This window comes from Anguilla anguilla, chromosome 1 (assembly GCF_013347855.1).
Source record: "Anguilla anguilla isolate fAngAng1 chromosome 1, fAngAng1.pri, whole genome shotgun sequence".
Taxonomy (NCBI): domain Eukaryota; kingdom Metazoa; phylum Chordata; class Actinopteri; order Anguilliformes; family Anguillidae; genus Anguilla; species Anguilla anguilla.
Genome location: NC_049201.1, coordinates 64,666,877 through 64,683,449, shown reverse-complemented (window position 1 = coordinate 64,683,449; position 16,573 = coordinate 64,666,877). Strand labels below are relative to the sequence as shown.

The following is a 16,573-nucleotide window of genomic DNA, read 5'->3' as shown; positions in this document are numbered from 1 at the left end:
AGTGGGTTCATAAGCTACTTAAACCCTATTCTTAGTACAGAAACCCACCCAGCCTCTGTTAAAGAAAGACATTGTGAACAAGAGATAAATAAAGTTAGTGCAAATGGGATCTTAGGATATGCATGTAGATCAAGATGCAGATGCGAATTCTGACACCCAGCATCTTCTGAAAGTTAATTTACAAATGATAAAATTAGAATTATTATTCTTTTTTGAAAGATAAAGCACTGAGAGTTGAGAGAAAAAGCTGAAAAAGCTAACCCATTCAATCTAACTTCATTCTACAGTACTTTTGTATTCCAATTATATTCATTCATTATATTCATAATTCAAACCAAGGGACAAAGCACCATCATGTTTAAAGTGAATTCCCTAAAACACTTGACTGGTGGCTCATGGGATGAAGGGAGTATATTTGTGTAATGGATCATCGGGAGATACAGCTGAAACTGGCCTGCGGGAGGCATTCAAGGACACGGGCAGGAAGTAGAGGATTAACCCAATCTGTGAGCTCCTCTGCACATACTAATGAACCTTCCTCATCACCCTCTTATTGACGATAACCACCTCTGAATCATGGCGTTCCTCTATTTACACCCAACCTTGGAATTCACTGCCAAGAATAAAAAAATCATTAACCAGACAGGATAAAAAAAGATAAAATGCACGAAGCACTCAACATTTCATAATAAATAACCATATTTTGCACAGCAGCAGTATGTGGAATACTGAATAGTCCTCTGGGATCAAACTGTAGGCGAGACACAACTGATATATATATATATTTTTTTTTTTTTTTTAAAGCTCTGTCATACTATAAACATCGTATATGAATATATGAATGAGAAAACTAAGCAGTCATTTGGACTGTCATTTGGCTGCCATTTTCTGCAAATCAGCCATGCACATGGCAAGTATTCTGAATATGTAAAGAATTCTGAATAAGGGATTTACAAGAATAATATTTGTAACTAATGAATATGGAATGGAATGGAATATCCCATATATTGTGTTCCAAATACTTGCATTCTGAATATTGGTTTTCATATTCTGAATACGGTGGTTTATGCCCTCCGATAGATTGTGAGCCTGTCCAGGGTGTAATCTTGCCTCTCGCCCAATGCACGCTGGGATAGGCTCCAGCACCCCCGCGACCCTGCCCAGGATAAGCAGCTAAAGATACTGGATGGATATTCTGAATACCGCATACTAAATATAGATATGGATTCTTTTATATTGGGAATAAATGGACATTCTGACCAATAGAATACTACGGTTCATGTGAATGCAGTCATTGAGCTCATTGAAATTGCCATGGTGCTTAGTACAAAGAGCAGGGGATTCTTTGCTGTTCAGTCAGGCCATTTTATAATCCCCCAATTAAACAGGTTAAGCAGATCGTTCCCTCTCCAGTGTATGATAAAAGCCACAAAATGGCTGCATGGCATCACTCAGCCTGATGGTATGCACCTGTGAAAACTGCACTGACACCCGCTACTCCCCTTTCATTTTAGACTAAGGAGCTTTGAGATCATTGGAAAAGGTCTGAAAAGTGTTACGCAAATGTATGCACAATATAAAAAGATAGGATACAAAAACACAGCTAGCATAGTCACCATGATTAATCTCCAAATTAAACAGGCAATGATCAAATGCATTAAGAAATGCTGATCATATCACTTTTATCGATAAGTACTTGCTCCATCTTGAAATTGCTGATCTAGATTAAGTATCCATGCACTATGCAAACAATCTCACTAGAACACAAGGAGAACAATAACACAAATTTGTAATGTGATTTTTTAAATTATAAAACATATCTGGAGGACTGGAACATTCAAAAAATAATGAAGAACTACAATAAGACTGAAGAATTACAATGAATTATCAATGAAATGCACGATCGGAGGGCAAAAATGAAATATGTACAAGAACTGTATAAGATAAAATTATTAATTCTTCATGCCTTATTATATTGGACAATGATCAAATGAGCAAAGGATCATACACAGTCCACTTGTGCATGAATATTAGGTTTGTGGGTCTGAGTTTGAAATAATCTGTGTAATAATGTACTGTTAAATAATTACAGCGCACACAATGCAGTATGTGTCCTTTGGAAAAGATCTTTGAAAAGGTCTGACACACTGCACTCCGAAAGAATTGTCATGGTTGACACTATAAAAGGCTCACTGCATTCACCAGGGAACTGCTGTGGGGAAGAGGCTTGAATGTGTGTGAATAATGTGGACTGTACCAATAAAAACCAAACCGAACCCTAAATCTATGGAAAATCCATGGAATATACACCATTTGTAGTATCCCTTGCAATACCAACTGAGGCTTGTTAGCCTAATTCCACTATAGCCATGACAGATTCATCTAATGGAAAATACAGTTTGCTGTACTGTACCACTGTGACCACGGCTTAGCCAATAATACAAGGTTTTCCATCTACGTTGGCGTTTTCCGTGAGATTAAAGCTCCAATACAGAAGAGCAGTCGAGTGTTTATATGACTCACCTGAATGATTGCTACTGCTGAATCGCAGGTTCAAGGACGTTACCCATGGCATCGCCCAAGGCACCGTCTTCATGGTGAAGGCACACTTTCCATTGTTCAGCAAGGGCAAGAGAGGGGAGACATCAGTCAGCCAATGGCCAGTACCTCTGTGAGAACACAATACACATTACATTATGAGTACACAACAGTTTTCATGCATCCAGTTTGCACATGGTCTAATAAGAGACTTGTGAAGTGAAGGACATTTTGAAATGGAAAATGCCATCCTCACACATAAGCCGTTAATTGGTAAACTCATATAACCTGGAGAAGAGAACTCTCCTTGAATTCACAAAGGGTTGGATTTTCATTGCATAGCTATAAAAAGTTATTTATTTTTGCTAAATGAATAAACCGACATTTTAAAAAAATCAGGTACCTTCACCCACTATTCGACTTCCAAGCATTTTCACAACATGAATTTTCCATATTCAATTTCAAGCACTCTCATGTTTTCCAGGGCCTGTGTGAACCTAGTTTTTTCAGCCTCTAACAACTGTAAATGCTCTCTTAGCTTTCGTTTGATCAAAAATCTGTCATATCACAGTGTCTTTAACGAAAATGAATGTGGCAAATGCAATTAATTCAGAATAAATGAAAGATTCTCCATAATTTAGCCACAGAAGCCATAAAAGCACGGTGCTCTGAGTAAATCTGCATCAGTCTGGATTCGGCAAGTGAATGAGTAATGAAGAACAGTATGTTTAAAATTACTGTTCCATCTGTATTCATTACAGTTTTTCATTACTGCAGAATTGCAATCTCTGCGGCTGTTTGCCACTTAATCTTTTGTCATCTGGTGCATTATAGAGAATTATATTTTTCTCTTATTACATCCATCAAATAATTTATAACATAAACATAAAAATACAGACTTTCCGATCATTTTCTGTGTAGGGTAATTCCAGGAGAAAATGGCACCTTTTCAACCATGACCTGTAAGATCTTTGTGATATCCGACACCCATAGGATTAATTACGTTGTAGTAATGACCGTTAGTATATGTTTGCGAGAAGAAAAAAAACACAAAGTGCCCATTTTCATTTCACTTTTGGCCTACCCACCTCTAGTTTCTAAACATACAGCTTAACTTAACAATTAAAACAATATCTTGGTCTCATTGTAATCACAAATACTTTTTCTACAACACGAGTCATGTTTGAATATCTTCACTTCATTCTTCCATTTATTAAGGAAGTAATATTATTTATCAAATTATCTGAAAACTACTAAATTGTGCTCAATTTTTGATATGGTGTTCTATACAGTCCATTATCTACAGATGCCAATTTACAAAGTGGGATCTCTTGTAATTATTGTTTTACAGCACATTTGCAAGACTATTACAAGGGGTGATAGACTGGTTAAAACAACAGTTCACCCTAAATGATTGATATCAGTACATCAAATGACTTTGTTTTGATTGTGTGAATGATTACTTTCAGCTTCTTCTCACCATACATTTGAGAGTTTTGCCATTTTCTTCTCACTGACAGGAGAATCCCCCATGGCAGACAGACACTTATTGAAGTCTGCCAATTCTGTGTCCATCCAGTCACCTTGCTCCTCATTACATGACAATTTCTTACGGCACTTCCTCATGGGATTTTATTCTTCTTGAAGCATTTTTTAAAATATCAGAAGAAATCTGAGAGGTCAAGATTGAAAATGAGCCATTTTCATCTGGAATTACCCTTTAGTGAAATTTGTTCAAGATGCGAGTACTTTCTTTGACTGATACAGCACTGTTTCAGATTACTGGCTCTTGTCGTTTTTCATGTTCAAATTTATTTATTTATTTTTTTTACCAGAAAAGTTCTTATGGCATGTATAGCATTTATTAGTGCAATCTGATTACCATTTTTTAATTGCCTCAATGAAAACTGGGCTGTGGTTAGCATAACATAAAATAACCTCTTGCCTCCATTCACACACACAATGTAGTTCTGTATTGATTTTCTCCATGCTGCAGCTACACAGGCTTACACATGCCGCAAAACATGACTGAAATGGAAAAATACAGCCAGTGATAAGGTATGCTTCTCAATGACCTCCAGCTCATCTCCATTAAGTACACTATGTATTACCTGGAGCTTCAGTTTCCAAGGACTAACTGTAACCTCCTTTCACAGAAACACACACTGCTATAATGAGCTGGACCGAACAGTCCTTGAGGAAAATAAAATTGTTCCAATTTCAGTGTACAGCCTTGCTGACAAGGTACACGGTATTCAAGGCATTATCCACTATTAAATACTTTCCATTTATACAGAATATTAACCGAGGAAATTCAAGTAAAGCGCCTCGTCGAAGGGTACAACAGCAGTGCATCCCTTGGTTAAAGGCACAGTTTCTCAACCAGTGTTCCCCCTGCCAGTCCCCAAATACAATATTAGCACAGTATTAGCACCAGGTTACCTGCGGAATGCCGTGATCCAACGGCCAAGCTCCATGTTGCAGAGGGGACTGAAATTATCGCAGCACACAAACAGCTGCACAGTGTGATCCCAATGAGCACAAGTCTCATCCCTTTTTCCAGGACAAGACAGGGATGCATCCAACTCCAGCACATCAAAATTCATCATGTCTGGCACGCAAGAAGAGAAAGATCCCAACAGTTTTCACCAAGATGCAAAACAAGAAGAAAATGGTCACAGTCCATTCTTACTCCAGCTACATTACTGGCTTTGTCACAGTACTATACTACTAACAGCTGAACATTGCAGGAGATGCATGAGAGGCTGCATCCTCCAAATCCCAAATGACACATTTCAAGCAGCGTATAGATTATTACTTTACTCCTGTATTTAAGTTTGATAGATATTCAGCATTACAGGTTTAACAGAGGGGTTGACTTGGGAATTGCTGACATTTAGGCTTGTATCTGGTTACAGTGTTTACACGCATTTACGTCCATTCCCTGACGTTCCTCATCAGGTAACTATATGCAAAATGCAGTCTAGCATCTCTTTGAGAAGCTTGTCTCTCCAGGCTTGTGTAGGCTCCCTAATAATGATTGATCCCAACATAAATTTTAATACTAGTAAAATGAGTTCTGTGTAAAAAAATGGGCAATGCAGAAAAAGCAAATCAACCCAAAGGAAAGCTTAAATACTAATGGGACAATTATTATGCTTTGTGTAGAATGAAGCTGTCAGATTTGTTGAATGTTAAATACTTTGCACAAATGTCTGTCAAAATGGCCCAAAAGAGTGAAATGTAAGGCAATTAGTGGTTTAGTGGACTTAACAATGCACGCAATGCAGTAGTGGATTTCTCCAGAGCTTGAAAACCTATCCCCCACCACCCATACTAGCCTATGTGGTGCACTGAGAGACACATACTGTGGTACAGAGGAATGCCAAATATTCAGACTCCATTTAATGCGGCAAACGTTAAAATAGCAAGAATCCAAGGTGTGAGCGGGGAATAAAATAATGCAGAATATAATTTCAATAAGGTACTGCAAGTCATCCATGTTATTTAAGCCATTCTAATGCAACAAGTAATAAGATAACACGCTGCTCTAATTAAGGCAAATAAAACTAAATGTATTCTCACAAAAGGTATAAATTCAATTCCTGCACACACAATAATTATGGTCTTTTGATCGGTATTGCAGTATTCACAAGGCAATGTGTACTTTCAGAGGACAGTGAAAAAAGAAACTAAGAAAGGAAGAGCATTGATGAAATAATTAAACTACACTGCTTCCCCTAACATTCTTTGTATTATTTGCAGATAAAATGCCTTTGATGTGTGTGAAATGAAAGTGCCTGGAAATTAACTTCTAAAAAGCAGGAAGAGAAGCAACGTCTGACACGCAACCTTGGTTTTCCATTAAACATCAAATGAATATTCAATGTTCAGTATGCACAGGATTTACACAGTATGCACAGGATTTAACGCTCAGCACCATGCAAATATTTCCTCAAACGTATCCCATTATTTTGTCAAAATGCCGCAGTCTTGTAAAAAAACAAAAGTGAGTGAAAAGTGGTGAATATTTCTGGGTAGTTCTCCTGAAAGAGTACAAGGTGATCAGTTACCTGCAGGCAGGTTCACAGCGGTGGTGGCTCCGCCCTCACCCTGCATCACTGCATTATCAAACACAGTGAGCACCTGAGCCGGGCTCCGCAGCTGTTCCTGCAACTGTCTGGAAAAATCGAACCTGCAGCAGAGCGGGAGAATAGTGAGAAAAGCACTGACAAGTCCTGACATGCATGATTTACCTGCTTAGTACAAATCATTTCAATAGTTTACTTTTCAATTATTATTACGCTGGTGACTATAACTGCAGCAAGTCATGTTAAGCGCCATGATTATTCCGCTAGATTCTTAAATAAAGTTAGCTAGGATTCCCAACAATTCAAGTGCAGTATCCCACCCAAAGGAGCATTTCAGAAGTCTGGTTCCTTAATTACTGCTCCAAACTACTGGCACCAACACAAGGACCCTGCAACAGCCCAAATACATACATACAGAACTGCAGAGAAACAGAGGACCACACCCAACAGAACCTTGAGTTCTACAGAACGCAGCATTGCGGGGCGACATAGCTCAGGAGGTAAGACCGATTGTCTGGCAGTCGGAGGGTTGCCGGTTCAAACCCCACCCTGGGCGTGTCGAAGTGTCCTTGAGCAAGACACCTAACCCCTAACCCCTAACTGCTCTGGTGAACGAGAGGCATCAATTGTAAAGCGCTTTGGATAAAAGCGCTATATAAATGCAGTCCATTTACCATTTACCATTTAGCATTGTTTATCATTACATTATGTGCACATTGAAGGTTTTGCACAAATGACGATAGGATTTTTTTAATGAACGTATTTGTTTTTAGCTTTTTATTGTTTAACAGGCATACAATGCAATTATAGAGACACACTCGCACTTCAGCCAGCTTCTTCTGAATCCCGATGCTCTCAGTAATAGACATACAGATCAGCGAAGACTCTCCGGGTAACTTCACTTAAAAGGACTTACCCAGAGAAAGGCACTGGAGCACACGGATCTTCTTTTAAATATTTAATGTGCAAACACTACCAACGTTTCGACGCTACTGCGTCTTCATCAGAGTCAAAGCGGCATACAATGCAGTTGAAAGGGGGATATGAGGAAGGAGCAAGATAAATACTGCATGTCAGTTTGTGTATAGGCAACTTCCAAAACATCGATTTACCTTTACCATAAACCCGTAGTGATGCTAATTCATATTTAATTTGTGGGGTTTGATGGTTTAATAGACTCAGATAACTAAGCTCTTGGAATCCACCCCTTCTAGCAGGACCTCAGAAAGATTTATGACAGGTGTCCGCTCTTACGCTCAAGCTCTACGCCAGACCACACAGGGGACGAATCGTAAAATATGTCTGCCACTCCCCTGGCATTCCCTTCTCCTGCTTGTTGAGACAAAGGAAACCTGTTCCAGCCCCTGCCTGCAAGGGCTTGATTTAATGATGTCTGAGGTGCAGAAAAATGAAAGGACAGGAACGCCCTGGGCATAAGCCATTCCTGGCACTCTTTCCACTGGCAACTATCCCCATTCAATATCAGCAAATTCAGTGTTACTACAGAGAGTCTCCATTCAGATTTCTACACAAGTAATCCTCATAACACTGGTGGCTAAAGATACCAGGTAAAACTTTATAAATACTGCCCTGATATGACATTTGCAGTCAGTACATGCAGACTACAGAAAACTGGTAATATGCATAGCCCCTATAGAATACTGTCGGCACTGTGAGCATTAAAATACCATAGAGGCTGCTGGGTGGCTCATTCAGATAGGGCACCATGTTGTGGTGCATGGATGAGCCCCACGGTCTCAGATCTAAGTGCACTGCCCTGGTTATGGGAGGTTAGTCACGTTTCATTGCTCTCTGGCGACCCCCGTTGGTCGATCGGGCGCCCATGGACTGCATGCCATAGCCGCATATGAAATGTCTTCCTCCAATTCAGCTCTGTGCAAGCTTGGCTATGGGCTGAGGTGTGAAACGAAGCAGGCTGGTGCTAACATATGTTTCAGCGGACAACCACATACATCTTCACTTTCCCAAATTGAGGGACAAAAGGGACATCACACTTGAATGGACTGGCTACAAATAATAAATTGGACATTCCAAATTAGGGTGGGAATTGAACATATTCAGTCACATGTTAGGTGCCAAATTAATAAAAGAAAATGTAAAAAACAATAGCATGACAATAAAAAGGGCCTTCCCTGTATGAAGTGGTAATACATGTAGCCCTGTTGTAATGCACACAGCCCATGGGCAATGCAAATATGGGTTACTCAGATATTTCATTTACCACACTCACCACTGGGCTTGCCAGCTGATGAATCTGAAGGTGGGGTAGAGGAACCAACCCATCTCAGCCAACGCCCCCTGCTGGTCAATCCCGAAGAAGAAGTTTGGAGAAGGGGTGGTTTGGAATGACACTTTCACTGGCTGCATTTTTCTGCAAAGATAAGAGACACACATTGAGACCTTGGATAACTATGTTGTTGCTGGAAGTGGTGGAGGGCCAGAAGGGGGACATCTTTCAACAACACAAAAAAGAAAATAACAGAATAGTTATAATGATGTTTAGAAGTACATTAGGAGATGTCAACTTTCAGCTGACTTCAGGGGAATTAAGTCCTGTCTCCATACAGACAGCTTCATGTCCTCAGTTTACCTACCCATACAGTACATAGGTTAGAAAAAACACCACAACACTGTGTGGCAAATCTTGGTGTGTCACCTCAAAACTACTTAAATCATTAACTTCGTTTCCAAGGCAAGATTTGTGGCATTCTCTATCGAGCTGAAAATCTATAGTCTCACGGGAAAACTTTAAGAAAGGCCATGGAAGGCTGCTGATAGAAACAGTGATCAATAAAAAAGAAATACGGCTTGCTGTAACATTTATGTTTTCCCAATAACAATTTCAATAGTTTGGAGGGGAACTCGACTGAATTGGGTGAATTGGAAAGCGCAATTTCCCAGAGCAAGATTGAGAAGAGCACAGCGGTGATTCACAAAGAAACGCTGCCAAGTATCCCATTACCGCATGGCACGCTGCTGTGCCACCATTATCACAAGTGGATCCCCTCAATCAAAACCTCTGAAAACAGCACTGCAGACACTGAATCACTTCCAAATAAAAACCGGGACTCAGACTGCCTAAAAGGGGCGGACTGGCTCTCTCAGAGGTTCCCTGTATGATATTTCCAGCCAAGAGCTCCAAATATTAATACCTCACTTCATCTGAGAGGATTGATGGCTGAGGCAGTAAGAGTCATTTTGATGTCATAGAGATCTCATTGCACTGCAGAGGAGAACCCATTTTATTAATCAATGCATGGAAAAAACAAAGGTACTGTACAGTCCAGGGACTACAGGTCTGCCAAAGAATCAGACACGGCTTTATAATATGCAAGTACAGTCATTTCCATTGGATAATGATGTTTACTAATTAAATAATATGCTTTGGTGACACAGAGTACCTAAAGACCAGCATTTATTGTACTATATATGAGGCCACATTCTCTGAGATGGGATTATATCACTTTTTTGCATCTACAAAATGAAAATCTGAACGAAGTGTCTGTATGTCAATTAAACATTTGACCATGGCCCTCTCCGAAACGACACTAAATGCCCAGCTAAAATCTTGGGAGTCACTGGTAAATTGTTAACTCTGTGCTTTCCTGAATGAAAATGATATATTGACTAATACCAGCCCGAGTTCAGACCTGTACACAGTACAATCTCAGCTACCTCATTAGTCCTCAATGACATTGTGGGCACACTGGATAAAAGGCGACACCGTGCTGTTTTATTTGTTAATCCATCGAAGGCTTTTGACACAGTGGACCATGACTTTTTAACTTAAACTGATAACTATAGGATTGCATCAAAGTGCAGTCAGTTCAGTAACTATCTTAAAGAAAGAACTCACAGTGTATGGTGGCAGATAATTTAAAATCGCAGCTCCTGGACATTGGTAAGAGGATATCACAAGCTTCTATACTTGGCCCTTTACTGTTCACTTTATATATCAATAATATCGGCTCCCGAGTACGAAATAGCAGGCTTTTATGCTGACGATACAGTACTTTACTCTGCTGCCCCTTCTGGTCAGGAGGCAACACAAAATCTTCAAACTGCCTTTGATGCTTTCCAGCACTCCTTATATTGAGGTTAGTTCTTAATGCATCCAAAACCAAATATATGATCTTCTCAAGAGCACATAAAAATGAAGCAAGTAATATGAAAATATGTACAGTAAGTGGTGTCCAAATTGAGAGAAAATCCAACAAGTACTTGGGTATCTGGATTGATACTTCACTATCTTTTAATACACATATAGACAAATTAACAATAAAGTTGAGATTTTTAAATAGAAATAAAGTGTGTTTTAATATGGAGGACAGAAAGAAAATTGTTCAATCCTTGTTTTTACCTGTATTGGATTAACAGCCATACATTTTATAACAGGAGCTGGGTATCGTACCCATCACTGCTATCTCTATCAGGCTGTTAAATGCCCCCCCCCTTGGAAATTAGGAGGAAAGTGCATTGGCTCATTTTCTTATATAAAGCACTAATTGGTAAGTGCCCAACTTATCAAACATAGTGCATATAATGTCTGGTCACAAAGTCGGTTGTCGTTGGAAGTGCCACGCATTCATAATGAGCTGGGAAGGACTGCTTTTAGTTTCTCTGCAGCATATACATGGAACGAGCCGCAAAAACCTATTCCACTCTCCACTCTCGTTTCTTTGGGGCAATTTAGCACCCTTATCAAAAACGATCTATCCTTCTCTAGTACATGTTTTAATTGAATAACTTGTGTTCTGATAAATTGTTTTATTGTGTATTTATGTAATTATTTTATTGTACTTATGCATCTGCTCCTTGCTGTATGCAGGGCTCCCTTGTAAAAGAGACCCTGGTCTCACTGGGATTCATTTCAGACATAATGTCCTCGCATTTTTAAAAAATAACCAATTAATTTTACATCGTCTAAAAGTCCTTAAACTCAGTAAAACCTTGCATTGATAATCTCTCCTCAAATGTCGACCTTCGAAACCAAACAGTACAATACAGGAACAATGCATCATTACACTTGTCTTCACCATTCAGGGGTAAGAAGACAAGCTTGTTATTTCCAAGTAATAAGCCTGTACCTCGGGCTGCTTCGTACTCTCTGTCACACAAGCTGTCAATCTGAGCATGAGAAGGGCGGTAAGAGGCTCACAGCAGGGCTTGAACCACGGAGGGCTCCAGGTGCACCATGGAGGCAGGGACACTCAGCGGTACGAAGCACTCCTCCCCCTCGCAGTTCATGTCCTGGATGGGGCTTCCGAGGGACGCGTATACGAGGACCCCCACCGCCTTCGAGTTAGCCATGTTCCGCACCTGGAGCAACAACAGTAAAAACTAGCTATAGCAAGATGAATTTATAAATCAGTCAATCGACCAATGAGCTGAGCCGTAATTTTATATGGTCAATAAAGAGCCAACATACTAAAGATATTAGTGTGACACATTTATAAATCCAATCACGTTTTTTCCAGGGATAAGGTATTTTTTTCACATTCCTTCATGTATTATGCAAAAACTGTCACACAGCTTAAATGAACCCAACTCAGAACCTAAAGTTTAAACAATGTAGGGGTGCATGTACCCTCCAAAATAATTATGGGTGCAAGAAAAGTGTAAAGCAAATTGTAGGCAGAAATAGTACTGGCACATTGCTGATGTTCCAGAACATGAAGTTTTATTGTGCTACCAGGGACAACATTTCGATTTGTGACTACTAACAACAACTTCTCTTGTCAAGAAGATGTCCTTGATTGTGCAATAAAATATCATTTTCTGCAGCAATAGCAGTGTGTGCGTTATGATTGTCCTACTGGTTCTGAAACTTCAAAAGACTGCCATCATTTAGTACCAATTCCACAAAGCACAGACTGAGAAAGAGTACACTCTTTACGGTTAATAAAAAAGCATGCTGTACAACCACATTAACCTGTAGTAGCAGCATTAGTAGTCGTACGCAGAGCAAGTTTTTTGGTGTACATGGCTACAAATGCACAACCAGTGTCTTGATAAAGAGTAACTGCGTAAAAATCAGACTGACCTAATGAGGTCATACCAACACTTCTAAAACAGTGGAGAAACAGACGAGATGAAGACATGAATTTTCTCCACCACCCCTTTCAGTGACATTCACTTTCCACATGGGGTCAGTGGGAGATGATGTATCAACATCTGACTGAACGGTGCTAGCAGGAAAGGTCTCCCATTTGGCACCCCTGAATGCACTCCATTTTCTTTTGCTGAGAATCTGACGGAGTACCATTTCATAGTGCATATAAATCAAAACCAAAATGAATAATTAACTGACACACTTCACGTCATGGGTATTTGTGGACTTTCGAATAATATTCTGTTCGATGTAATGTGTTAATTATAAAAAATATTACACCACTGCTTAATTTAATCAAGAGTAAATGTCTGACTTAATGATACGTTTTAAATATAAATGAATCAATTACAGCTGTGAAGTGGCGCAAAAACTAATTTCAAACTAATCCCCCATACACCCACTCCATTTTCGCCGCCAGCAGTCACCCGACGACAGAAAAGTAGCCCTCAATCCAACTGCAAGTAACTGCCACAGGTGCATTTCTTACCTTTGTGAAAAATGAGCAGTTTCCCTCAGACACCCATGCCACAGCAGCAGACACAGTGGCACAGGGCTGACATCCATCACCTGCGTCAATCAAGCTGTACGACCTCTGATCCCAGCGGCCCATCAGCCAATCATATCTCGCATCCAGTCGCTTGGCAACCACAGGCAAGTCCCATTCTGTGTTAAATGAAAGGGCTTTATAATTAGTGAGTTTTTCTTTTTGTGTTTTTTTTTTTTTTTTTTTAAATGGGGATTAAAAAACAGCAAATTTGTTTTTGCTAAACACCGCTGGGAACGTCAGGGGAATTCAGCGCAATCAAAGCCCATCATGAGTTTTTATCTCATCACCTTTTATTTATTTATTTTATCACCTTTAGCCAGCAATGGAAACTCAAATCACAAAGGGTCAATCATAGTTAAGAGCAGCAAGAAAACCGCACCATTAGCAGTGATTAATGTGACCCCTCTGGCAACCTAAAAGTATCATGGGTACAGCTTGCTTTTCACTGTGACCCTCTAATTCCATCGCACAATGATGATTTATAAAGAAACCTAATTCCTTCATAAAAGGGGGACATGTTTAGTCACGGTGCCATTTTCTACTGTGGGAGAGGATTCACACCTCACAGTGGATTTCCACACCAGTTTCCTCCTGCATTTCAGTGACAAGCTGTTGAGGTTAACTGTGTCTCATATGTGCTGTACAAGGGAAGGTGTGTTCTACAATGGACTGGCATACGTTGTAGCATTTCCTTACATACTGTGTTCGTTGGGTTTGGTTCTGGCTTACTGAAACACTCTACGGGATAATGTAGTTGGTAATGGTCTATGGTTGAATGTTTGCCCTTAGATCTGACAGTGATCCCAAAGTTAGTTCTAAATTAATTTCTGCAGACTCTAACAGTAGGGAAAAAAAACAGTATTGTGTGAATGTAATAACAAAGCAAAATGAGGAGAAGTGTGAACTCTGAATTAATTAACAAAAGCATTATCCTGAAAACACTCAGTTACATCAGCAGAGCTTTATTATTTTGTATGGCTTTTTTGTATTATTTTGTAATGAGTATGTATAACAATATGATTAAATATGGGAAATTATGGCTGCACAAAACACTTCAGCGTAAAGAGCCAATTTAACATAATAAAATGCTGAACTTGTCTCAGTGTCTCTCAATAACACTGAACAAACACTTTCTGATGAAAATTAGCCTGCAAGATGACTCACCTCCACTTATAAAAACCACTTCAAAATTTAACCCCCTGAAAACCACGTAAGGCACCTCCAAAACATTCGTTATGCAATAGTCTGTAATATACTGAAATATAAAACCCTTCACCCTCTCCAAAAAAACAGTCATATTATTGTCAAGGCTGTACACAAATCATTATAAGCCTTTTTGTTAAAAGCTGTGACCAAAAAATAACAATAGGACCACAGCCTAAAACTTCCTGTGGAATTATGGGATGCTTTGTGAAAATATAGCCTAAAGATGAGTAAATGCTGCTTTTGCACCTGTAGAGGTAAAAGTGACCTGGTCCAGGCCGCAGTTGTGTCCACTGCAGCCCCAGGAGTACAGCACGCTGGGTATCCAGTTCCCAAGTGCATGGACAGGGACAGGTGAAATGTGTACTCTGGACAAGACATCTTTCCTATGAGTAAAAAGGGGGGAAAAAGAGAGTGTCAAAAATGCCTCGGATAAAAGTGCCAATGATTATCTGAAATTGCTTTAAAATATCTTGGGAATTGGTGAACCTCAGGCAACATAATTAAGTGGGCATACCAAGGATGCATATTACGATTACCTGGGTATGTAAATCAGCTGTAGCACAAAATGCCCCCACTTCAATCTGCACTTTTATTGGCCACAGCATTAGGGAACTTTGTGAGTGTTGTGCTCTTGAACTGGTGGTTCACTTCGAAGTACTAGCAGCTTTTTGCAAAACCCTTCAAAAGTATGTTTTCTGTGAAGTTATGGCCCCCAGTAACAGCCATAACGAAATTAATTACACACCATTGAACACTCCCATTGTAATGCGTGTTTTTCTAATGATGGGAGCTCAAATGATAGACGGTCAGTTTAAGTAGGTTTAGAAATTCTATCGATTATTATTGATTTTTGCACACATTATATAAAATACATTTACTCACGAATACATTTTGAAAAATTAACAGTTTTATTCAGTCATAGTACAGGCGCCTAATTATTGATATTCAATGCGTAAACGTATCAAACACATGATCTGAATAACGGCAAATGCACACTTTAGGTGAGCGTGTTCAGACATACGCTACAGTGAGCCACGACCAATCACAGGGGAGTGGGTGTACTGTGTGTAATCAAAGAAACAACTTGAGGTATTTTCTGAACTGATTTAAGAGTTTTTGTCACGTTGCGGCTACTGGTTGGATGTCATCGGCATCCGTATTGTTTACTGGAAATACCAAAAGCCAATTAGACCTACCTGTGCGCTGCTACGCGTTGAATTTGCTCCTGCATCCACAGAGCATCACGCGCAGCCGCGTCGTCAAACGTGAGGAAAAGTACATGACAACTTTCAGGAAGGTACTGTACAAAGTCTGTTAGTGAAGACTGGGAAGTCCATAAACATTCTAAGAAGGCTGACTTGTTGGTAAACGCGTGGATAACTAATGAAACATTTAAGCCAGAAGTCGGTGGATACACAAATTCCCCATCCAATGTTTTAATTTGGAATGCAGGTGCAGAGTCACCTGGCTCAAACGCTGTATTGGAGATCGGATTTAAATTTCTATGAGATCTGAAATTAATTAATGTTCTTTTCTTTGTGGGAATATCATCAAATTCGTCCTTCATATAGTCTAGCTTCACCAGACTCGATTTTATTCTGCCTACACTTGCGCTCGCCTCAGTTTCAAATACAGACGTTTTGATAAGAATATAAACCGTCACTGTCACAGTATGCAGGAAGACCATGATTCGCCTATCCTAGTCAGTCGGAGGCAGTAAACTTGGAGAAAAGATTAAGCAAGATAACGAACTGTCTAGCTAGTTCCTGTGCTGTACCTAACTACCTACCAAGATAACTAAATAAATGCGTACAAAACAATGGCGTCCATTGCACCTAATGCATTCAACGGGCAGTGAGAGCTAAGGAAGTACTTTCAAAAGTATGAAGTACCTAGCGCAGTTTCTTCGCTTCACTATTTTGTTAATAAACTATATAGGCGTGGTTAGTGTGTTTCTACGGTGGCTCTATGAGAACAAAATGCCTAGTAATGATCAAATCTGTCGGCGGAAACGTTGAAAACAAAACAACCCAACTCCAGTTTTGTTTTACGCGCATA

The 16,573-nt window shown here is 39.6% G+C and overlaps 1 protein-coding gene across 1 annotated transcript in view; it reads right to left on the bottom strand.

The window, feature by feature from the left end:
- si:dkey-256h2.1 overlaps positions 1-16,444 on the bottom strand; it is a 30,522-nt gene extending 14,078 nt beyond the window's left edge. The window contains exons 1-8 of the mRNA XM_035425738.1: positions 15,712-16,444; positions 14,762-14,898; positions 13,250-13,425; positions 11,809-11,969; positions 8,881-9,021; positions 6,612-6,733; positions 4,981-5,149; positions 2,524-2,669 (exon numbers count right to left, since the gene is read on the bottom strand). Of these exons, the coding sequence (XP_035281629.1) occupies positions 2,524-2,669; positions 4,981-5,149; positions 6,612-6,733; positions 8,881-9,021; positions 11,809-11,969; positions 13,250-13,425; positions 14,762-14,898; positions 15,712-16,202 (1,543 nt within the window). The 5' untranslated portion in view covers positions 16,203-16,444. The remainder of the gene's footprint in view (positions 1-2,523; positions 2,670-4,980; positions 5,150-6,611; positions 6,734-8,880; positions 9,022-11,808; positions 11,970-13,249; positions 13,426-14,761; positions 14,899-15,711) is intronic.
- Positions 16,445-16,573: the final 129 nt, after the last annotated feature.